We start from the raw sequence: 26519 nt of genomic DNA, 5'->3' as shown, positions 1-26519 counted from the left end.
ACCATAAAAATATATACAAACTTTGCATTATCAACCTTCTATGTTAAATTCTGGATAAATTTCCCATTATGTCGTTAATACATAAGAAGCAACTTCTATAATCTTATAATGTTTTGTCAATAAGTAAATATTCTTCTAAAAAAAAACAACACACTAATTCCATGGATGGATATATAGGTATATAGGCCCCAACCTGTAGTTTATAATACCAACTCACTAAGAGTTAAAGCTTCCAAAGTCTACTGAACAGTCTTTTCATCTGACTGGACTATATCCTTATTCCATTTACATTTAATGCAGACTGCCAATGTTTTTAATACATCGCAGGATTGTATATTAAGGCATCTGATGAACCCCTCCTAGATTTGGGGCAATAAGTATATCAACAAGCAACACATAATGTACACAGAACATGTGCACAGTCCAACCTGAAGAACGTAACACTACCCTACTAACTTTACATTCTAGATAATTTATGCTTTTGTGTTGTGGGTAGTTCAGATAAAATTCTCTAACAAAAATAATAATAATCCTTCAAGGGTACGTGAGAGTCACTGCGAACTGGGTACCGGTATTTAAGGCTGGATGCTCTTCTCAACCCTACAGGATATTTCAGGTGAGAATTTTGTAAAGTTTTAGAAAGAGAAGAGGAATCAATCAATCAATAAATAAATAAATACGTGAGTGCATCTGCTTTATCAATCAATACTGATCTGCATTTAGGACAGTCGCCCAGGTAGCAGATTCCCTATCTATTCCTTTCCTAGCCTTTTCTTAAATGATTTCAAAGAAATTGGATATTTATTGAACATCTCCCTTGGTAAGTTATTCCAATCCCTAATTCCCCTTCCTATAAACAAATATTTGCCCCAGTTTGTCCTCATGAATTCCAACTTTATCTTCATATTGTGATCTTTCCAACTTTTAAAGACACCACTCAAACTCGTCTACTAATGTCATTCCATACCATCTCTTCACTGACAGATCGGTTCCCTATGAGAATCAAGATCTTTATCACAAAACACTTAGTCGAGCAGCTCATTTTCTTTCTCCCAAGTATTCCCAGCTCAAAATTTGCAACACTTTTTGTAACGCTACTCTTTTGCCGGAAATCACCCAGAACAAATCGAGTTGCTGTTTTAAAAAATATTTCCAGTTCTTGAATCAAGTAATCCTGGTGCGGGTTCCATACACTGAAACCATACTCTAGTTGGGGTCTTACCAGAGACTTACATGCCCTCTCCTTTACATCTTTACTACAACTCCTAAATACCCTCATAACCATGTGCAGAGATCTGTGCCCTTTATTTACAATCCCATTTATGTGATTACCCCAATGAAGATCTTTACTTATATTAACAGCTAGGTAGGCCTACTTACAGTGATCCCCATAAGGAACTTTCACCCCATCTATGCAGTAATTAAAACTGAGGGGAATTTTCCTATTTGTGAAACTCACAACCTGACTTTTAACTCCGTTTATCATCATACCATTGCCTGCTGTTCATCTCACAACATTATCGAGGCCATTTTGCAGCTGCTCACAATCTTGTAACTTATTACTCTATAAAGAATAAGATAACCTGAAAAAAACCTTATCTCTGATTCCACTTCTTTACTCATATCACTTATATATATAAGAAAACATACAGGTCTAATAATACTGCCTTGAGGAATTCCCCTCTTAATTACTACAGGGTAAGATAAAGCTTCGTCTACTCTAATTCTCTGAGATCTATTTTCTAGAAATATAGCAATCCATTCAGTCACTCTTTTGTCTAGTCAAATTCCACTAATTTTTGCCAATAGTCTCCCATGATCCACCCTATCAAATGCTGTAATTGCGATACAGTCCATCTAACCTCCTGAATCCAAGATATCTGCTATATCTTGCTGAAATCCTACAAGTTGAGTTTCAGTAGAATAACCTTTCCTAAACAAAAACTGCCTTCTATCAAACCAGTTATTAATTTTGCAAACATGTCTAATATAATCAGAAAGAATGCTTTCCCAAAGCTTACATGCAATGCATGTCAAACTGACTCGGCTGTAATTTTCAGCTTTTTGTCTATCACCCTTTCCTTTATACACAGGGGCAACTATTGCAACTCTCCATTCATTTGGTATAGCTTCTTCATGCAAATAATAATCAAATAAGTACTTCAGATATGGTACTATATCACAACCCATTGACTTTAATATATCTCCAGAAATCTTATCAATTCCAGCTGCTTTTCAAGTTTTCAACTTTTGTATCTTATTGTAAATGCCATTGTTACCATATGTAAATTTTAATACTTCTTTAGCATTAGTCACCTCCTCTATCTGGACATTATCCTTGTAACCAACAATCTTTACATACTGTTGACTGAATACTTCTGCCTTTTGAAGATCCTCACATACACACTCCCCTTGTTCATTAATGATTTCTGGAATATCCTTCTTGGAACCTGTTTCTGCCTTAAAGTACCTATATATACTCTTCCATTTTTCACTAAAATTATGACTGCCAATTATGCTTGCCATCATGTTATCCTTAGCTGACTTCTTTGCTAGATTCAGTTTCCTAATAAGTTCCTTCAATTTCTCCTTACTTCCACAGCCATTTCTAACTATTTCTTTCCAATCTGCACCTCCTCCTCTTTATTTCTCTATTATAATAAGGTGGGTCTTTTCAACTACTTTTGGAAAAGTAAAACGAAGAATAATTGGTTCAAAGAAGTCCAAGATGAGTTAGGCTTGACAATGCAGCAAACTGAAGACCGAGAAGAGGATCCTGAGAAACAAAGAAACATATGCCAAATTTGTAGCTAATTCTCTCAAGACGGAAATGTATATGGATTGATTTAGGTGCTCCAATGTGGGCGTAAAATATATATATTTTTTAAAGGTGAAAAAGGTACAAACCTGTTTTCACATTCCTCAACAACTGCTTTAAACCCATCCCAGAGTCTGTTTACATTTTTATTTACTGTTTTTCCACCAATCACTGTCACTTTTAAAAAACTCTCTCATGCCTGCTTTATCAATCATATGGTTCTGCCTAATAATCCTACTTTTAAGACCTTCCTTTCTATCACATTTATTTTTAACCATGAAAAAAAAAACAGCTTCATGATCACTAATACCATCTATTACTTCGGTTTCTCTACAGAGCTCATCTGGTTTTACCAGCACCACGTCCAGGATATTCTTCCCTCTAGTTGGTTCCATCACTTTGTGAATCATCCGTCATTCCCATATTAACTTATTTGCCATTTGTTGGTCATGCTTCCTGTCATTCGCATTACCTTCCCAGTTGACATCTGGTAAATTCAGATCTCCCGCTACAATCACATTCCTTTCCATATCGTTTCCCACATAGCTGAATATCTTATCAAATAATTCTGAATCAGCGTCAGTGCTACCCTTTCCTGGTCTGTACACTCCAAAGATATCAAGTTGCCAATTATCTTTAGGAATGAGCCTTAAGCCTAGAATTTCATGTTTGTCATCTTTAACTCTTTCGTAGCTTACAAATTATTTCACCAGAATGAATACTCCTCTCCTACCATTGCTATCCTATCTCTATGTTACACACTCCAGTTCCGTGAGAACATTTCTGTATCCATTATATAATTTCTCAGCCATGATTCAACTTCTATTACATTTATCTGGTAAGTATATACCTATTAAATTACTTAGTTCTATTCCTTTCTTAACAATATTTCTACAGTTCAACACTAACATTTTTATGTCATCCCTACTTGACCTCCAGATCCCTGTACCCTTATCACTGCTCCCTAGGCCACCCCGTTTCCCTGAATGTACCTCCCTATAACCCTTCCAAACAAATTTCATAACTTATACGAACCACTGCATTTTAAGTGAAGGCCATCTGAGCACGGATCCCTATCTCCTACCCACCCATTAGGATCTAGAAATCTCACTCCCAGTTTCCCACATACCCACTCTATAATCTTGTTTAAATCCCCAATAACCCTCCAGTCAGTAACCCTCCTACACAGCATTCCACTGATACAATCTCCGCTTCCTTAAACTTCACCCGCGCTGCATTTACCAGATCCCACTCTTCCCCAACTAAGTTAGGAATCCAACATGGCTGTCATTTAGCACTATAAATACCTTGCCAATTTCAGCATGTAACTTAGACTTAACTGTAGGGTGAAGCAGTGATATGTCCCACCAAGCAAAGGTTAGTAACTGTGGGGTTTTAATAATAATGTTACTGGTTTTATATTCCACATGCTACAGTATTTTAATGGTTTCTGGAAATGGCACGAAGCTAAAATTCTGTGCCATATGAGTTACTTTGTGTGTGACACGAGGTAGAAAAGAAGCACAATTTACTCTTGGTTATTTCCGATAAAGGGGAAATGTTAAAAAATGTTGTAAACTTTGGACTGGGAAGACTTGGGAGAAATGAGTCGAGCTTCTTGACTAAGCAGGATGTTCCATACTATCAGTGGAGATATGACATGGAATGACATTAGTAGAAGAATAAGCTTGAGTGGAGCTTTTAAAGGTAGGAAAGATATGGAGATAAAGCTGAAATTCAAGAGGACAAATTGGGGCAAATATTCATTTATAGCAACAGGAATTAGGGAATGAAATAATTTATCACAGGAAATGTTTGATAAATTTCAAGTCCTTTGAAACCATTTAAGGAAACAATAGGTAAACAATTGACAGGGAATCTGCTGCCAGGGTGACAGTCCTAAATGAACATCAATTATGACTCATGATTGACTGATATTTGAGTAACTTCAAATACCACCTGACAGAGCCAGAACTGAACCTGCCAACTTTGGCTTGGCAAGCCAGCTCTCTACTGTGCGAGCCACTTAGCCCAGGTTGTAGGTTTTTAACAAAAAGCATTTTAAGGGGCATTTTAAAGGGAATTATACCTGGTAACAATAGTGAATGTTACTTAAAGGCACAGGACAAGAGGATTATCACTCCAAAGGAATTAGTTACTTCTTAATGAGCAGTGGGATTGGGCAGTGATTTATTCTGGTGAACAGACACTATGTATTACAGGTTAAAAGTCGGACAACCAAGAAAGATAGCTGCAGCCTTCAGTAGTGCAAAACAACTGCTCAGCTGCTTACTCGTGGTATCTAATGTCAATTATATGCTGAACGAATTGAGGTGCAAGAAGTTAGACTAATTCATCTTTGGTTTGTTTACAGCATAAGGGGGTTAGACTTTGTTTAGGTGTTTGTTTTAAGGTTGAAAGGTCATTTGTTTTATAGTCTCTGCTTAAGATTGTTTATTATGCTGCAGTTTGTATAATAACATCCATCACCGAGCTCGATAGCTGCAGTCGCTTAAGTGCGGCCAGTATCTAGTATTCGGGAGACAGTAGGTTCGAACCCCACTGTCGGCAGCCCTGAAGATGGTTTTCCGTGGTTTCCCATTTTCACACCAGGCAAATGCTGGGGCTGTACCTTAATTAAGGCCACGGCCGCTTCCTTCCCGCTCCTAGCCCTTTCCTGTCCCATCGTCGCCATAAGACCTATCTGTGTCGGTGCGACGTAAAGCAACTAGCAAAAAAAAGAAACATAAAAAAACCATCCATCTGTTACGAATTCTGGGAGTTACTTCATATTTTATAAATTTCAGCTAATGAAAGTGGTTGTTGATGCAAGTTGTGTGAAAATGTTGCACAATTTACATTTAGTTACAGATGTAAATATCCGTATTTCTAGGGGCGGGATGGTGGATCTCTGGCCTTACCAATGAACATTGCTCTCCAACAATAAATACAAGATAAGAGTTATATGATTCACCTTAATAAATAGTGTACTTTATGCTGCTGATAGGTACTATTCTTAACCTTTACCTACTTTGGTTAAGAAAATAATGTTGGTAGTACAATAAAAAAGATATTAGATAATTTAACATGTCCACGAAGGAACAATTTCTCCTTTCATTTACTAAAGATATTGTTCCTACATGTATTTTGCTTGCTTTCTGCTTTAGAAACATCCAGTATATTTCCTGCAGTAACACTTTACTAGCAGGGGTGCATGTTTAGGAAGGAGAATATCATGCAAAAATTATGTGAAATAATACTTTAAGTGACAGAGAGGAAAGATCCTTCGTTTATGCTAGTGTGAGGGATCCACCACCCCACTGCTAGAAGTAAACTTACTTATATGGAAAAATTAAATAAGGGAGGATATGTCAATGAGAAATGCAACTATTTTCTGTGCTTCAATTGGCTGCAGAGTAGTGTGTTGCTATTGTCTTCGATAGAGTTTGCATCATATGTGGCCCATGGCTGCCACATTCTGTGAAAATATGGAAACCACAAAGTTTGGAAGCAAGATGTCATGGTCTGTGCCGAATTCAACTGCAGTATCTGGGATGTTAATATTTTAAGTACACAAAAAAGTAAACTTATTAGACAAGGTACAAAGAAGCGATTGAATCGTTGTGGAGTTTGTGTCAGAGATCTGGAAGTTAACGTGTGGCATAGGCCTAAATTAATTTGTGTGCCAGAAACGTGGCTGCAAGTTCAAGCACTCAGTCAAGAAGGGTATATTTTTGGATGGGAACCTTTTTCCCGTATATGTTATATGTTTTGTAGCCTACTGGGTACTGGAAAACAGGCCCTGGTCAAATTCCTACAAGTAGAAAACACATGTATCCTCCACCATAGTGGGTAAGTCAATGTTCATTAACTGAAGTTTTGTCCACTGTTGAATACAGAATGCAAAGATCTCATGTTCTTGTCACTACACAATGGTCTAACCTATCCAGACCAATGGTCTTATCACTAGTCTACGCTGTCACAAGGGATACTGAAGGGCTATGGGCCACTTTGCGGCTCTAACCTGAAGACCAATGATCCTATCAGTAGCCACAGTGTAGAGTTATGACGTTGTGCAAGCCGCACCATGTTGTATTAATAAGCTAGTAAAGTTTTACCTCTCCTACAAAAGCACGGTTATGTGAATGATGTTGATCCACGAAATGTCACTGTAATATTTGTCATAAATGGAAGGTAATAATTGCTTTTACTCAAAGAAATCGGAGGTTGATTAAGAAATATTCTGAAATATTTTATTTTAGAGAATACATACTTTACTGCCTTACAACTACTATTTCTGCTACGTCGCAGCACTTCCGTAAGGGTTTTGTTTGTCTAATACTGTCGTGTGTGTGATGTCTTTGCTCACTGAAGTTCTCTGGTGTCGTATATTTGATTTTTATCATTCGATGTAATTTGAAGGGCTGTCACTTCATGTGCTCTAGGCCAACTGATTCATTAAACGTGCCATTTTCCTTAAAATATATATAGCCTATATATGTAATTGTCCAGGGATCATGTTATTTTTCTTTCAACAAAATACCTGCGCTGGACATATGGAAAAAAAAAAGAAATGAGAATTCAAAGACATAGCACTCCCATTCATTGGTGCCAGCCCTGGACCTCAAGAAAGAAACAAAAGACGGTGCGAGCAGCGAAATGCAAGACATATGGACAAAGATAATGAGAATTCATAGACATAGCACTCCCAATGATCGGTGCCAGCCCCGGACCTCAAGAAAGAAACAAAAGACAGCACGAGCAGTGGAATACAACATAATGGAGTCCCTTTTACAGCCGGTAAGTACGTATACATATTTCTCGCTATAACGATGGTATTTCTTAATCAACCTCCGATTTGAGACTTTATATGAGTAAAATCAATTACTATCTTCCATTTGTGACAAATATTACAGTGATATTTCGTGGATCAACATCATTCACATAACCCAAAAGCACTACCAAAACTTCCTCTCCGCAGTTACCACGATTTGAACTGCGATAAAGGTTGGAAAAATAGCCACTATGCACATGTGCTTCCACAACCAATATTCCACCAAAAACTAAGCAAGGTATCAATATCCAGCGAATGGTTACAAGAATTAATTTTACACCATATAAGCCTGTAACCTATTCATACTGCAAGCACAACTTCTGTAAGATTTCTACTTAAACTTAAATTAACTATCAGATCTAGGCCTATCGATTTAAAATAAATTATTAGTCTAAATCACAACTGTCTCTTTCAATCTAATCATAAACAACCCTAACTCAAGTGTTATAAGAAATCATGTCTTCAGAGAAGATCAAAACTGGACTTTAAAGACTTCATATCTGAGTATTGTGCAAAAATGTAGAGCTGTAAAAATCTATCAGAAGTGGAGCAGACCATCACAAAAAAGAATGTACTTTTTAGTTACTCCTTCAATACTGGCAATCAGAAAATTATCACATCTGGCAATCAGAAAACTATCACAACCTATCATAATACTTTGTTAGTATTCATATTAAATATAATCCAATCACATAACAGTTGGTAATACTTTCTTGGACAACACAACCTTTGTAGTACTGAAATACTGGGTAATATATTACACATGTCAAACATGCCAGGCAGTTAGTTAAGCTGTGAGTTAGATACTGTGAAGCAAATGCTGCCTTACGGCAGCCAATCCAGGCATCACATGGAAATTGCACTCCGACGCACTGCAGCACTCAACAAAGGGTTAGGATCAGGTTCCTCAGTAATAATATTCACCTTAACCCACTCTCTGTTAGCACTGGATTTCTTGAGGGCATCAATTACAGCCTGAACATAGAGACCATCTTCAAAGGTAGCAGCTAGAGCAACTGGTTCTTTCACCCAACCTCGTTTATCTTCCACAGGCAAGAATGCCTCTCTGAGAGCACCAATCATCTTAAACAAGCCTTTCATGTATGGGCGAGGAATAGAACTAGCAGCAGCTGAATTAATTGCACCACCTCTCTGCAGGTCTTCCACATCAAGATATATAACTTCTTCTTTTCCTGCCCCACATTTCCGTCCATAAAGGTCACCACCACGCACAATTAAATGACCTGCACGTCCACAAACTAAGACTTCCTGACTGAATGAACCAGGAAGATGGTTATTTAATGTCGCTGTGACAAGAGTTCCCCCACTCATTTCCATTTGGAAAGTGCAAAAGTCTGGGCTTGATATATGTCGTATACCATTAACACGATCTGTTGTTTTAGTAAAGGTACGAACAACACCATGCACACGAGTGGCTCGCTGACCAGTTAAATGTGATACCAGATCTATCACATGGCTACCGACAAGTGTTAGAACACCACCACCCATTGTATCATCACACAGCCAATCATATGCATCATGCAGTAGACTGCCCATTTGTACTCTAACATCACATACAGTTATTTCACTTTCAAGGCCCAAATATCCATCAGCAATTGCTCTTCGCATCTGAATGAAAGCTGGTAAGAATCTCAGACTATGGTTCACAATTGATATTAGAGATGGATAGTACTGAGAAGCTCTAACCATTTTCAATGCTTCTCCTTGGCACAATCCAGCAGGTTTGTCACAAAGAACATGTTTACCAATGCCCAAAGCTTTGACAGCTATCTGGGCATGCAGATTAGGAGAACATATAATAAATATTAGGTCAACATCTTTACGTAATAAAACGTCATCGATTTTATTAGTATAAAACGGAATCTCAAGTTCCGTTGCAACTTCTTCAGCAGCATTTAATGTTCTACCCCATAATGCCTCGATTTTGAATCCTTTCTCCCGCAAAAATGGAACAATTACTTTCACTACATTTCCAGTTCCAAATACTCCAATACCGGGCAACATTATTTCACACAGATCTTGAATTACAGGCTATGGCTCCATAACTTTACTCGACCGTTTATCGTCTTGAAAATACGGTGTCACGCCCTTTCACAAAACACACTTGCATCTATAACGTAGAAAAACCGACAATATTTCATTTCAGAAACTCTTAATGAAACAATCACCTCTTTGCCGTCTCCGCAATTCCCAACATCTTGCGTCTAACTGAAAAAAGTCTGAGCATAGACACCGAAAAGAAACACTCACACAACAAAAACGTATGTCAAGATTGACAACCAATGTGTGAACCAAATGTCAACACCTTCCTTCCTTCCTAAAATGGCACCACTGGAGAACAATAAAACATCACCTAGCACAACATGCCCATGGCGCAGTGTTTCTTTTGGATCCGGATGGCTCATCATAAAAACCAATAATATTTCTATTAAACTATCTGAATGAATCATCCCCTTTAAATTCTTTAATTCGAGCCGCTCCGCAATAATAGTTTCCGCCTCACTCGGTTCGATATTGCTGACTTGCTGTAAGACTAAATACAAATACTGTGTTTGGCAAGACTGAAGCAGATTGAGCGGTGCCAACTCTACCTGATTCCCTATAACTGTCAGAAGTTTACTAAAGATAAAGATGGAAACCCATTATCCTAGCTTATCCTAGATGCAGCGACTCAAATTATAATTGCTATTTTAAATGCTACCGTGAAGGTTGTCTCCGTTTCTGCAGTTCGCGCTTGAAAATATGCTGATGTAACAAATGATGGAATAGACCTATCAGAAACTGTCATTTCTCGAATAATTTGTTTTTAAGTGAGGGGCGAGCTGATGGAAGTTGATACACGGTAATACAGAGATTCATATATCAGTTGGCAGAGCCATACAGTGACAAATATATGTTAATCGGACTCGATTGATTCCAATAGACAAATGGAGTTGTTTGGTTTCTGGTTTAAAACGATAAAGAATATGTTTTGAACTGGCTTGCATGATTCCGCAAGAAATCAGAGTTCAAGGTCAAACTTGTTTACATATATATACCGTACAAACAGTTCATTCTATTTTTCGTAGATGAAAAACAAAACAAAGGTCAATACAGTGTTGCCAAATGTAGAGTAAAATCCCTAAAGTAGGGATATTTTATGCCATGTAGGGAATGAGGGATTTTTCTGCAAAATGTATCACACTGTAGGGATATTCTGATTATTAATTAATATTTATGGGAATTTCTTTAAAAATAACTTTAATTTTTATGTTTAGAAATTAACTTACAGAGGTCTATGGCTGAATGGTCAGTGTACTGGCCTTCGGTTCATAGGGTCCTGGGTTCGACTCCTGGCCGGGTCGGGGATTTTAGCCTTCATTGGTTAATTCCAGTGGCTCAGGGGTTGGGTGTTTGTGCTGTCCCCAACATCCCTGCAACTCACACACATAAAACTATCCTCCACCACAATAACACGTAGTTACTTACAGAATGACGGGAGTCTAAAGCACATTACAATGTAAGCATCTGACACATTGTTCCATTTACAAAACCTGAAAGCAGTGAGAAAAAAAAGCGTTGCACGTATTTCTGAGTGCAAGACATCGGAGACTGATATTGCAGTCCAAGTGCTGCATCCCTCTCCCCTCGCCACACCTCACATGGCTTGCTGCTCAATATCCTATAGGTGCAGAGACCAGGGGGATAGGTGTGCTAGACTTCGTCAGATCGCTACTGCTAATGAACAACCATGCGTTACTCATTGTACGGTATATACTTCCTCACCTCATACCGGTTCTTCTGACATAATTATGTAGATAACAGAGTGCTGGTATTTCACTTCCATTTATTTTTACATTCTTATAGGAAGGAACTGCAGGGCTGCTGTTATGGGGATAATATAGTTTTCTTTTTATGTGTAGATCTGCTAAAATGAAATGCAATCTTTCAGGTTTAGTGTTCTCTTTTGTTGGTTGGAATAGAACCCGTGATCATCAGTTGGACACCACCACTGATCTCTCGAGGAAGCTGATAAACCAGTGAATGATGGGTATGACCACTGGTAATACTGAAAAATTCAAAAATTGAATTTAATAATAATAATAATAATAATGCATGACATCTGTATAGGCTTGGTGGTGACTTAATGAGGGTTGATTCTGAGAGTTGAACCGGGGCCATCGGACCAAAGGCAAGCATTCTATCCATTTAGCCTCAAAACCGGATTTTAATTTACTAAACCTTAGGCTACCATCTTCACTGATCAAATATTGATTATTGACAGCAGCAGAGGCCAAGGCAGTAGCTTGTGAAACAGCCTTGACAACACAGCAGGTAACTCCGTTGGCTATTCAGCTCAAAACGCTTAAGGCTTGACGTTCACTAAAACAACTATCGAAAACGGGTACTCTAAGTCTAGTGGTAGCCCATGTCCTTATCCCAGCATACGCCACTGCAGGTTGCCCTACCTGATAGGTAGCAAAATATTATAAGTTAAAAACTTCATTTTTCCATATTGAACTGAGATTCACATTTGGAATTGAGGAAAAGTTCAACATATTCAATACAGAGTATTGTATTGTGAGGTAGTAAAATAGTGAAAGATTTAGCACTAAACAAACAAAAAATTCTTGCATTGTTAAAAATGTAATAAACAAGGGAATTTAAATTAAAACTGCAGACACATTGAAGGATAAGCATTTTTCTGTATTGGAGGACAAGAGTACAGATTCAGCGAACTCTAAATTTCTGCTTATTAGTAAGGTTCATTGATCAAAATAAATTAGTGACTTACCTCCTCGACTATGTTAAAGTTCAAGAAGCTGCAGAGAAAATCTCTTCAAAAAATTTAAGTTTTGTCTTTCAGAATATCATCTGTCAATTCAGTACATTTGATACAGTCAACATACAACATATAACTCCATATCATCTCTCTCAAATCCTCAGTGTATCTCAGTAAACATCCCCATGGGCTACTAGATTAGCTGGCATTCCTCAAGGATCTCCATTCAGCCTGGAAATCAATGGTATCTCTATTTCATTATAAATACCATCCATATGTTGATGTCTAAAGACAAAGATTTTTATGCAAGTGCATGTTTTTGTACAAGTTTGTTGCAAATACAAACTTGGTAGGTATTCACTTCATGACTTTCTGATTTTAATATATATAGATTTTAGTGGATGTTTTGGCCATGCATAATACATTTTTTAAGTTTATTTCATATAAATAGAGCACATAATGTAGGATTGTTTAGTTTATGTGCATATTCTACAGTTACGTTCAGCCAGTCAGTGTATTTTGCTGCACTTTATGATTTTTATGGTTATCAATCTTTTGTTTTCTTGGGACCAGTTGTTGCCATTTATAAACAGCAACATATATTTGAAAATGTTTGATGTTCCTCTACAGCAAGCAGGCAGAAAATAAAGCTCAACTCAGGATAGTGTTGCTGTCTTCAGGCAAATTTATGATGTGTTTAGGGATTTTGAGAAGGCATTTTCATGGTAGAAGGTTTATTTTCAGACTCACAGTAGCCTTTCTCTTACCCAAAAGTCCATCTCTATACGTATTCCAGCCAAGTATAATACCGTATTTACGCGAATAATCCCGGCATAGCTTTAAAAAAAATTGAGGCACAAAATTGGGATGCAGGTTTTATTTGTGTCAATGCTGGCATTTATTTTATCAAAATGAGCCTTGCTAAAGTTAGGGTGTGGTGATTATTCGATGGCGGGGATTATTCGCGTAAATTCGGTATATCCCTATTTCACGACCTGATGATGGAGCACTGTCTCTGAAACATGTAGTGAAGTAAATAATTTAATAAAACATGTGGCCGCTATCAGTTCTCATTATTTAATAATAATAATAATAATAATAATAATAATAATAATAATAATAATAATAATAATAATAATAATAATTGCTGGTCCTGCGTATAGGGATATCGAACCTACAGTACCTCCTATTCTGAGGGTACCGATTCAATTACCATTCAGATCAGAAATTTTTACGTGAATTTAAAAACTTCTTCGATGTCAATTCAGCTTATGTTAGAACAGCTGAGGAGCTATTTGCCGATGAGAAAGCGACCCTGGTCTAGAAAGCCAAAGAATAATGGTCGAGAGGATTCATACTCTGCATGCACTCAGGCTAAACTACAGTCACTTTGTAAGCCAACACCCATCATGATGTAGCGATGTAGCGCCGTGGGGGTATTATTATTATTATTATATTTTATTATACATAATTCGCAATTGTACATTTGGGTTTATGAGCTTTTTTGGTATAATGTACATATATGTATGTATGTTCAGTCCGTCAGCGATGCCGCTGGTGGGATCCTCAACAGCTCTGCCATCAGCTGTCGTAGATGGCCTAGGCATCACTGAAGAGGTGTACTAGGGAAATGAGGAGGTAGTTTCCCGTTGCTTTCCTCACCAAGCCAGAGTTGCTATTACATATCAGTCTGCCAAGCCCACTGAAATGCATACACCAACCGACCCTATGAGCAACATTTTCACACCATTCATAGCAGGGACTGGCTGCATAAGGATTGGCATTACTAGCATCGCTCATACCTCAGTCACTTTCATATTGTCAAAGCCAAGGATAAGACAGAGACAGATCTATGAAAGTAACAAAACTGCTCTAGCCTATACCAGAAGACATAGTGCACTGTAAACACTAGGTCCTGCCAGCAAAGACATACATTTTACATGGAAGAACTACTGTTTAGTACTACATACGCACATATGCTCCATACATACCGGTATATACCTACATGACTAGTAAATCTGATAGAAATTTACAGGATATTTACTATATTATTATTATTATTATTATTATTATTATTATTATTATTATTATTACCGTATTTACGTGAATAATTCCCACACAGCTTTTTAAAAAAAATTGAGGCACAAAATTGGGGTGCAGGTTTTATTTGTGTAAATGCTGGCATTTATTTTTTCAAAATAAGCCTTGCTAAAGTTAGAGTGCAGGGATTATTCGCATAAATACGGTACTTCATCTATAACAGGAACCAAGATATCTTATCGTACCCTTCCCTGTACCGGTATTTGAGTTATTTTTTCCTTTGTTTATTTTGTTTATGTAAATATGTATAATATAGGATTGTACAGTTTATTGTTTATGTCATTTGTAAATGCTTATGTATATTTATCTTAGATTAATAAAGAAGGAAAAGAAGAAAGAAAGAAAGAAATTAATAAATAAATAAATAAATAAATAAATTCTGCTATCTGACAAAGCGATATGGTACTAAGACATTAAATCAATAAAAGTAAACTTCCACCTGTTTGATACAATATATATTTGCTTTAAGAAAATTAATTATTTGTAAAACTCATTTCATTCCTTAGCAATATCTTCAGCTACAAAACATTGCTTACGTGAAATTTCTCAAAAAAAATAAAAGTCTTATAATAAAAGTCTTATAATAGCGTACCTTTGTTATGCTTAAAACAAAACTAATTTATAAAAGATATAAATGAACAAAATAGGTGGGGAGGGTTGAATAGGGCCGTGAAGTGGGAAGGGAAGATGGATCCGTTCATGTTCTAACCTTGTTACTACTCCTACACTACTGTTACTCTTAATTTCCTTCACACAATATACTTTAAATTGGTTGAGTGCCAGTTGCTGTAATAAGCAACAAAATTCAGAGAGCATGCCTCCTATCTCAATTATTCTCAAGGTGTGAGGTGATAAACTCACACATATGGCAATATACAGGAATATCAAATCAAATCAAAATCTCTTTATTTGCAAATGAGGTGTCTACCTCGGTGGCAAATGGTACACTAAAATACATTATTGTCAAGCACTAAATTTTAAATTAACAAGAGAAGAAGAAAATTTTCCTAGAATACAATATTATACAATTTATGCTAACAATTTTTTCTATTAAATACACAGCTCATCCTTAATAAATTTATATTGTTTACAAAATTCTACTTATAATATCTCCTGTACTTACAAACATATTCAACTCATATACAGTATGTGGAATCACTTCAAATAATACTATACAACTGGAATAAGATTAAAATTTACATTGCATTTATTTACTTTTTTTTTAACCTGTTTTGGAACCTAAGTAGCATAACGAGCTGCTGCGTCTTAACCAGAGCCCCTTTTGCCACCACTTTTCAGAGTTCCTGAAGGGCCCTCACAGCGTAGCGGTCCCAGGGCCCTCGAAGTCCCCAATGTACTTCACCCCTACAGGCATTCCCCTACTTCGGCTGACCAAACTCCATAGACCAGGGGATGGAATGACATGTAACGATCTGTATGCTTTCCCAACAATGCCATCAACATGACCCTTCCAATGCAAATTACTTTCAAATCTCACACCTAAGTATTTGCACTTGCCATCTTTCGGGATAACTACCTCATCCAAAGTATATTCAAAATCAGTTTTAAAGCTCCTGTTTGTAAATGGCGTAACAGTTGATTTGCCTCCATCAACCTTCATATTATTTTCTTCAACCCATTGTTGGATACTCTCAAGGTCCTTTTGTAATTCTGAACAATCCTCAATGTTATTTATTTCCCTATAAACAATTATGTCATCTGCATACAATCTTATTTTTGATGTTATATTGTTCTCTGAATCATTTGCACATATTAAGAAAAGTAACGGACCTATTATACTACCCTGTGCAATTCCCTTCCAAACTTTCTCTTCCTGTGATATATTATTTCCTACTTTGACTTTCTGAACCCTTGAATTTAGAAATGTTCTTATCCAACGTATAACCCTTACGTCCAATCCTATTCCCTCCAATTTCTTTAATAATATTCCATGTTCCACTCTATCAAAGGCTTTGGAAAGATCTATGGCTATGCAATTTAACTGGCCTCCTGAATTCAACTGATGTTATATGTCCTGCTGAAATCCCACCAGTTGTGTCTCACAAGAAAATTTCTTTCTAAATCCATACTGGCTCCTCATGAACCAATTTTTATCATCACATATCCCTCTGATGTACTTTGCTATTAAACTCTCCAATATTTTACAAACTATACTGGTCAGGCTGATTGGTCTGTAGTTCTCTGGTTTCCTTTTATCACCCTTTCCTTTATAAATTGGTATTATTATAGATTCCTTCCATTCCTTTGGTATTACACTATTATTTATGACATAGTCAAAGAGAAATTTTAAATAAGGCACTATGTACCACCCCATTGTCTTTAATACCTCCCCAGTAATTTGATCACTTCCTGCTGCTTTTCCTTGCTGAAGCAGTTGGATTTCTCTGAAAATATCTTCGTTTGTGAATGAGAAGCGTCTTGTTTCCCTCTGTCTCTCTCCCTCTCTATCTTCTGTTTTGGTTTCCAACTCTTGACAATCATCTACTGAATCTCTAAATTCCCTACTAAATAGGTTTGCTTTCTCAGTATCTGTTAAATAGTGTTCACCCCCTTCTCCCACCAATGTAGGAATTTGGATTCCTTTTCCTTTTTGATTCCTGATATATGAATACAGCTTTTTTCATTTCCCTTTGTGGTCATTACCCTCTTGAAGTATGCCATTCATATAATTCTCTTTTGCTTCCTTTTTCACTCTATTCAGTTCCCTCATTAGCTGTTTTCTAGTTTCTCTATTCTCCCTACCCACTTTGATTTTCCTGTTTACTATTCTACATTTTCTTTTTAATTTTCTTATTTCCCTTGTATAATAAACAGGGTCTGAGGTCATTTTACCCTTCTTAGCAGGTACAATCTCTTCACTCCTTCCCAAATGATTCCTTTAAATTTAGCCCAAAGTGTATCCACACTACTCCCTTCACTTATCCAACAACTGAATTGTGATTTAAGGCAAGTCCCAAATTCATCAACTTATATATTTCTGTATAATTTTTTGTCTTGTGTGACCCTCTTAGTAAGCATTTTTAGTACGAGTCCTACATCCATTATTACAGCCTTATGGTCACCTATTCCTTCAATTACCTCAGTTTTATCAAATATTTCACATGGTTTAATCAAGAATACATCTAGCAAGTTATTGAGACGAGTTGGTTCTTGTATGGATCAGGACAACAATTGTAGATTAAGATTGCATTTGCACAATATTGAGGATTGTACTTAGATAAGGAATCACTTGTTATTATTGAAAGAAAACTAAATTCATTACTATACTTTATGTCACAATGAACTTGCATTGACGTACTTTAATTTAACACTAAGAAAAGTACCCTATGAGATTTGTTGTTAGAAAAAAAGTTTATCTAAATTTAAAAAGCTGTTGCATTCAGTATAAACTAATTTTCAGATTGCCGCTGATTAAATTCTTCTTAACAGGGCGAGTTGGCCATGCAGTTAGGAGTGCGCAGCTGTGAGCTTGCATCCGGGAGATAGTGGGTTTGAACCCCACTGTCGGCAGCCCTGGAGGTGGTTTTCCGTGGTTTCCCATTTTCACACCAGGCAAATGCTGGGGCTGTACCTTAATAAAGGCCATGGCCGCTATCTTCCCATTCCTAGGCCTTTCCTATCCCATCGTTGCCATAAGACCTATCTGTGTCGGTGCGACGTAAAACAAATAGCAGAAAAAAAAATCTTCATGTTATTTATGCATAACATGCCTGATACTGTAATTATCTGATGTCTGCACACACCACTGTTGAACATGAAATTCCGGGAATAAACGTCGGGTAGAAGTCGGAAGCCATCTGCTGTTATCTTCTTATGTAACCTGGAGTTGACCTACTTTCCCTGTCCGAGTGTAGTAAGCTTCAATGCGGTTACGTCCTCTCAATATTTATTGTTAGAAATTGGAAAACGCTACAGAACAAACTGTAATATTCAGGCATACTGTCTACTCTAGTTTCACACGTCCTGATAGCTAATACAGAGACTGTTGAAATAAATACAACAGTTCTATGTGATGTTCTACGTTTAATTCAATTCTCGAACAAAGTTTGCAAATTGCATAGTAGAATTCAATAAAGAATTCGAAGCACACTGACTACTGTTAACTACACATATCTATTAAATTCGATATATACATATATACATCCTATACCCCACCAGCAGACTACAGCACTAAATCTCTGGTGAATCTACTGAAATAAACTTGCATAGTGAAGTTCTACCTCGCAATTAGATGCTGCTGCTTCACTATCAGCCCAGTACAAGTCTCTACTCAGATCAGACCACCACTCTTAGACTTCTTTGACGATTCTTAGACCACCTTTTAGCTCACACAACTCTCCTTACATCGGCTTATATAAACTCGGGATGACCACACAGATCCCTTCCTCTCTGTCATCCCTTCCACATCGACACATGGTAGCTAGCGAATAAAGACACTTGATCGAAACCACGTGGCCACCCACTATACAAAAATAGTCATGTCTTAATAGCTTCCCCATGCATACAAACGATAACTACCTGGATGTGTCAGCGGAAAATTTACTTGCCTAATACAGCCTCGGTTAAACATAGCCTCGATTGCAAAATATCATGCCAGCTCAACTGCCTACAGTTACCAGTTAAAGTATGACTATATCAAATCTTCAAATTTCACTTATTTATATACAGAATAACTACAAACAAAATTCCCTTATCCAATGTTTAAATGACACAATATGCACGATACCTAATTATATTACAGTCTAAATCAGGGCCTCTCAAACGCCCAAAATCTCACGCGTGCAGATAGAGGTGCAAGAGCTCCGTGCACTGTGCATCGCTGCCGCTAGGCATGGCTCGGATCAACGCTTCGTCTCTGGGCTACTCGGCTAAGCTCGGCTCAACTGGCCTATACTCGGCTCAAGTCAGCCCGGATTTGGAGCGCTACGGCGCAAGTGGGGCAGAGGGAGACAGGCAGAGCGAGCGAGACAAGCGTGAGGAAAGAGAGAGTAAGCGCTATTGCTCCAAATCGAGGATTGCGGGTCTGCACTCTGGTCAACCAAGCCAAGTCGTCTTTTGCACCGTGCACAGTGCATGCACCACGCGCATGCACCCTGAGAGGCCCTGGTCTAAATGATGAAAATCTGAATATAAATAATGAATCGGGTTAATTAATGATAATAATAATACTAATAATAAATGCTGAATGAAATCTGTTGTACGGTTACAGCCTAATTTAAAACAATTTCCTATTCACTTAAATAGATGTTCAAAATTGTTAGTTATACAGCACTTTTGTTCATATGTTATGTGTATGTTTTTCTTAGTTGTTCATTTTAAAAAAGTTTTTTAAAAGGACTCTTTCGGTCGATGTTACATCTTAATTATAAAACTGTTCCCTTCAGCTGCTCTTCGTCTCTGAAGTGAGTGTTGTCGTTTGATTTAATTTGGTGAAATTGGATCTCTTGAATTTTTGTGTATTAAGGGATCTTGTGAAGATGATTGCTGTCTTATTGATGTTATGAAAGAGCTTCCCCAAAGTCTTGATACGTCATCAACCTGCTGTGTCCTTGGAGGGGTCTAGCAGCAGCTGATGTGGCTTTCCATCTATTTAAATTTAAAAAAGCACCATCTTGGTAGGTATTCATTTCATGACTTTCTGGTTTTAATACACATAGATTTCAGTGCATGTTTTGGCCATGCATAATGCAAGTTTTTAGTTTATTTCATGTGAATAGAGCATGTAATGCAGTGTTTTAATGTGTTTTAGACATACACATCATGTATGAACAAAAGTGCTATATACTAACAATTTTTAATGTCTGTTTAAGTAAATAAGAATTTTTTTAAAAATTAGGTTAGAACCTAAACACATCCATCCTCCCTTCCCACATCACTGTCCCATTCAACCCTCCCCACCTATTTCATTTATTTTTATTTTTTTAATTCATTTCGTTTAAAGCATAACAAAGGTACTATTTTATGATGGTTTTTTGAGAAGATAATTCTATGTAATTTCACCCAAGCAATGTTATGTAGCTGAAGATGTTCCTATGGAATGAAACATGTTCTACAAATAATTAATTTGCTTAAATTAAATATACACTCAGTGGCCAAAAGTCAACGGAAGGGGTGTCTCATTAGACAATGTGCTGTGAATGAACCCTGAGCGTTGTGGCTAGGCTGCGGCATAGCTGAGCAGTCCGTCACAGACACCAGTGTCATGAGATGGCAATACGTCGCGAGTTAACCGATTTTGAACATGGGATGATGATGGGTCATAGCAATGCGGAGATAACATGCGAATTAGGGTTTCCGAGGTCAACAGTGTCGAGGGTGGATCTTCAATACCACAGTAAGAATATTACATCCTGCGTAAACTGCCGCATGGGAAGACCAAAGATGTTTAACGAACGGACATCACGTTGCAACCGCAGAACCATACTGGGCGCTTGATGGGCTACTGTGAGTCAGATCACTGCCCAGTTGAATGTTGAAAGTAAGGAACCCATTTCTACCAGGACTGTAAGGAGGTAACTGCACTGCATAAGCTTCACCACTGTTGATAAACTTAACCATAATAGGTTAATATGGTTGTTTGATCCTGTATTAACTTCTCTGAATCTATTACAGAACTATTTAAAATAGTTTTACTTGAGTCCGTCTTGTCAGTACACCTTATGATGATAGACATCAGCTGACATCACTGACGAAGGGAATGGATGATTTTCCCGAAACATGTATGGTAAAATAAATAGTTTTCTATCAATATAAAGTGTATTGACAAGGCGGACTCAATCAAACCCACTATCTCCCGGATGCAAGCTCACAGCTGCGCACCCCTAACCGCACGGCCAACTCGCCAGGTAAACTAAAATCCTTACATCTATCTATTATAACTGTATCAATACGGACCAATACGAATATAATTACATATGATATAGTGCTTCAGTGTTGATATGGCACCAGGTAAATCCACAAGATGTGATCTTAGATAGTGGACTAATTAGGATGGATGGGGAAGTAGTTTATTGTGATTGCTGAGACAAAGGGGCCAGTATTTTTACTGCATTTTAGTATAATTTCTGTATATTACAATCTCCAGTCACTTAATTCTATGTATACACTGGCACATTATTTCCTTAGTTCATGGAGACTTGCAAAAAGCATTTTAACCAGTCATTAACCACTCATCAGAGAAATCTACTTAAACCTGTTTAAACCCATTTTCTACTTATTACAGGCAAATTAAATAAAGTTTACCTGGTATATATTTCTTCATCCATCAGCACAGAGGAAAGGAAGACCATGGTAATATCAAGAGGAAAAAGGCATTGTGAAAATTGATCAAAGCCTTGAAATTGTGGACAGTTTCAAATATCTAGGGAGTGAATTTATGCAGAATACAAGGCTGGACAAGGAGATTAGCAAGAGGGCGCAACAGAACAATGCATTCTACCAGAGTGTAATCCTTGTCTGGAATAAGGAAGTACCACGGACGTGTACAAGATAATGTACAAACAATGTATTTTGCGCCCATATTGACTCAGGCGACTGAGACCTGGACAGTGAAAAGTAGGGAAGAAAGCAGAATTCAAGCTAGTGAAATGAAATACCCAAGAAGTATGATAGGAGAGACAGATTGAGAAAGAAAGATGTGAAAAAGGTAATAATTGATAACCTGAATGAGAGAATTGATAGGAGAAAACTAAGATGACTTAGACATGTGAAGAGGATGGAAAAGAAAATACCAAAACAGATGGTAGAAACAAAGTTTGAATACTCTGAAAAAAGTGCAAGCATCATTTTCCTGGGCAGGAATAATAATGATTGCTTTTTTTTGAAAACAGTATAAATAGATTATTATTCTTACGTACCGGTAGTTCAATATGAATAGATTTTTGATCATTCTGCCAAAGCTTGATTACAAATTGATATAGATAGATTTTCGTTCATTTAAAATTTCGAGAAAGTATCATCATATGATGCTTGAAGCTGTACAACATGAAACATAGCAAAATTATTTATAAAACACTCATGAAATGGTATGGATTTTTTTTGGGAACTTGAAAAATCATTCATTACAATTTCCAATACTGCAGAAAACAAAACAAAAAAATGCATAAAAATGCACTTATGAGTTTCTTTTTACAAGTTTTTCAATTAATTGTACATAATTACCGTGATATTTAAATTTAATGCAGTGAAAATCTCAAAGAAATTGTATGTAGTTAAGTGTAGGATAGGCCCAAGAGCCCAAACACTGCAGCTTTATATATAAATAAAAATATATATTCCATACAATTCTTAATGAAAATTTTATTTTCAGGCTCAAAAACTAGGGCCAAAGAATAAAGGTGCTTATGTTGGGGGTCTGTTGTAGGTAACACTTCGAGCTAGGATTAAATAAAACACTTGCTCTTGGAATTCATATTTATTATCAAGTAACAAAATAAAACTTCCACAACCATCAACATCAGACAGAATAAATAAATAAGTATTGTAAAACAAAAATAAATTACATAATTTTTCAGAGATGTTAACAAATCTAATGCTACAATTGAACAACTACTTAACATATATATGGAAAAATTAAGATTATACAGAAAACTGACAATGGTTATTACTGAAAGGACAAGAGAAAGAACTCTACCAATTTCAGGTCAAATGGAAACAAACAACAGTGATGCATAATATGATTGCTAATACACATAAAAGAAGAAAAGTCTTTAGTAATAATATTTTATCCAAAGAGAAAAGTCTCAAAGAACCTACACACTATGACAAGTGCTGACTATAACAATACTCTATTGCCTAAATTTTGTATCTGTCTGGTAGTGGTGATTATTGTTTCAAGGGGTGTTAAGTCCCACAACAATATTACTGAAGGAGGAAAAGAAAGAGTTCCAACCTTTCAATGAATGAGGATATCAGGTAAAGAAAATTAAAAGCATGACAAAGAAAAAAAAGGAAACACTTCTAGGTCTCACAGGTAAGTTATGCATCATGAGAGAGACACACACACAGGGCAGATAAGGTGGAGGAGGGTAAGTAGAAATGTTGCAAGACTCATTAGGGCCCTGTGTTTGGCCACACCCATCTCATAGAGTGCGAGCCTACAGCAGAAATTTCGTACCTGGAAGATGCAAGGCAATTTCTTATGCACTATATGCTTATTAAGTGAAATGCGGTGGTATTGGTGGTGGAAGTGTTTCTGGTTGTTGCTTCTTAGGATAAAACAAACACTTGCTTGATCAAGAGTTCTTTAAATAATTTGCATTAAAGGAGTAACACCAATACAACATATTCTCAGGCTGATAATATAAAATATGTGGGGGTAGGGGGATAGATGAGGGAGAGTAACAGTTTGGTATAAATAGCACTCTTCTTCTTCATCCATTCCCTTTTCCAGATTCTCTCTGGGTAGGGTAGTGTACCAAAGCCATCCACCTTACTCGATCTTTCCACCACTCCTCTTCTAGTACTCTATTGCTATCGAATCCTCTATTTGCACAATACAGTCCACAACAGAGCTCCTCCATCTCATTCCAGGCTGTCCCCTAGGCCTCTTTGCAGTATCTGTATCCAAGAATGTTCTCTTTGGTATTCTCTCTCCTGGCATTCTCATCATGTGTCCAAATTATTTTAGCTTTGCTATATCAATCTCTTCTTGAAGTTTTCACACTCCCACGTTTCTCCTTATTTCATCATTTCGTATTCTATCTCATCTTGTCTTACCCTGTATGCTCCTCAAGAACCTCATTCCAGCTGCTTGTTTCTTACTTTGGTTTCGCTTAGTCAACGTCCAGGCTGCTGAAGCATATGTCAGTATAGGTTTATAATAGGACGAGTATAAAACCTTCTTGCACTTCACTGGCATACCATTGTTCCATACAATGTCTCTCACACACTGGTAGAAAATTGCTGACTGCTGAATTCTTAAATAAATTTCTCCTTCCAAATTTCCATCTTCTGACATCATGCTGCCCAAATATTTAAAATTTTTCACTACTTCAAGAGGCTCATTTCCTATTTTTATCACTCCCCTGGATTTTCTGTTTCCTCTCGCCATGATCAAAGTCTTGCTTTTCGCAATCCTAATCTTCATTCCAAAAATTTTTATCGCCTCATTCCATAAATCAACTAGTGTCTGTATTTCCTCTTCCTTATCTCCTCAAACTACAATGTCATCATCAAAGAGCATAGACTTTACTTGCTCACCCATCATCTTCTCCTTGACATCATGTAGAATTCTATCCATGATGATAATGAAGAGAGCGGGAGACAATACACTTCCCTGTCTTAAGCCTGTCTCGACTCTGAACCATTCAGTTTGACCCACTTTGGTTCTAACACTGCTTTTGCAATTTTGATACAATGCTATTATCATCTGCATTGTTTCATTCCCAATCTGTGCCTCTGTCATTGTTTTCCATATCAAATTCCTTGCGATACTGTCATATGCCTTTTCTTTATCTAGAAACGTTACTACCATGTCCTTTCCATATTCCCAATACCTTTCCATCATTTGACGCAATGTAAATACCGGGTTAAATGTGGACTTGCCTCTTCTGAATCCATACTGGTGTTCTGCCAATTTTCCCTCTACTCTGTCTATTATTTGTTTATCCAAGATTCTTTCAAGGATCTTAGCTGTGTGATGTATCAGTGTCACTCCTCTGTAATTTTCACATTGCTTAATGTCTCCTTTCTTGAAAATTGGTATAATGACCCCTTTCGTCCACTCTTTTCTCTCCATATCACACTGAAGAGTCTATACAACCACTGTAGGCCAATTGCTCCTGCTGCTTATTATCATTTCTATGATGACCTCATCAATTCCAGCTGCCTTGCCTCATTTCATCCTTTTAGTGACCCACTCAATCTCTGCCATGGACACCTCGTTTTCCTTATCTTCCATCAGCATTAATCTGGTTCTTTGATTTCTCCTTGTACCAAGGTATTTTCCCCACCTCTGCACTATATCCTGCTTCTGCATTATCACTTCCTCCTGTTCATTGTTAATGAAGTTAGCACCTTCACCTGGGTTTTTCAGCTTTTTTACCCACTGGAATAAGATCTTTTTGTTTCCAGTTGTATCTTCTTGCAGAGGAATAAGATCTTTTTGTTTCCGGTTGTATCTTCTTGCAGAGGTTCAGTTTGCCAGCATTTCTTTTTCTCTTTTTGAACCACCTTGGAGCACTCCTTCTTGCAGTGCCTGTAATCTGTTTTGCATTCTGTTGTTCTGTTTCTCGGCTATTTTTTCCAAGCTTGTTTCTTCCGTTTAACTATATCTTTTACGCTGTCATTCCATCAGGGTGTTTCTTGATCTTTCTTCCTTCCTGATACTCATCCACAGGTCTTTTCTGCGGACTCCACCATGACAGTTTTGAAGTACGCCCATTCGTCTTCGACACTCCCGATGTCTTCCCTAGGTATACTTGTTTTAATGTGTGTCTGGAACACTTCAATTATTTCCTTCTCCTACAATTTCCACACCCTTAGCTTTCTCTGCCTAATCTCAGTCAACTTTTGTACCTTTCCCATCTTTAACTTAGCTATCACAACTCTTGCTTTGCTTTTGCTAGTGGCTTTACGTCGCACCAACCCAGATAGGTCTTATGGCGACGATGGGATAGGAAAGGCCTAGGAGTTGGAAGGAAGCGGCCATGGCCTTAATTAAGGTACATTCCCAGCATTTGCCTGATGTGAAAATGGGAAACCACAGAAAACCATCTTCAGGGCGGCTGACAGTGGAATTCGAACTCACTATCTCCCGGATGCAAGCTCACAGCTGCGCATCCCTAACCACACGGCCAACTCGCCCGGTATCACAACTCTTCTCCTTCAAAAGATTCACTTGGGAGGGCATTTACATCTACCTACATTTTCCTGTTACCTTTCTCGACCAAGATGTAATCTATCAGATATTAGATCAATAGATATGAGATCAATATTTTTGGTAAGTATGTTAGTAAGATATA

General features: G+C 37.3%; 1 protein-coding gene across 3 annotated transcripts in view; it reads right to left on the bottom strand.

The window, feature by feature from the left end:
- LOC136874811 (glucose-fructose oxidoreductase domain-containing protein 2) overlaps positions 1-9942 on the bottom strand; it is a 54983-nt gene extending 45041 nt beyond the window's left edge. For 2 of the 3 annotated variants that reach the window (XR_010860303.2, XM_067148485.2), the window contains exon 1: positions 8577-9928. Coding sequence is in view for 1 of the 3 variants with exons in the window: in XM_067148485.2 (XP_067004586.1) it covers positions 8577-9677 (1101 nt within the window). In the remaining 2 variants the exon portion in view is untranslated. Of the gene's footprint in view, positions 1-8576 lie in introns of all 3 variants that reach the window. The other variant, XR_010860304.2, reaches the window with a different exon arrangement.
- Positions 9943-26519: the final 16577 nt, after the last annotated feature.

Source organism: Anabrus simplex, chromosome 5, assembly GCF_040414725.1.
Source record: "Anabrus simplex isolate iqAnaSimp1 chromosome 5, ASM4041472v1, whole genome shotgun sequence".
In the NCBI taxonomy this organism is placed as follows: Eukaryota; Metazoa; Arthropoda; class Insecta; order Orthoptera; family Tettigoniidae; genus Anabrus; species Anabrus simplex.
Note: the sequence above shows the minus strand (reverse complement) of the source record. Positions and strands in the feature narration are given on the sequence as shown.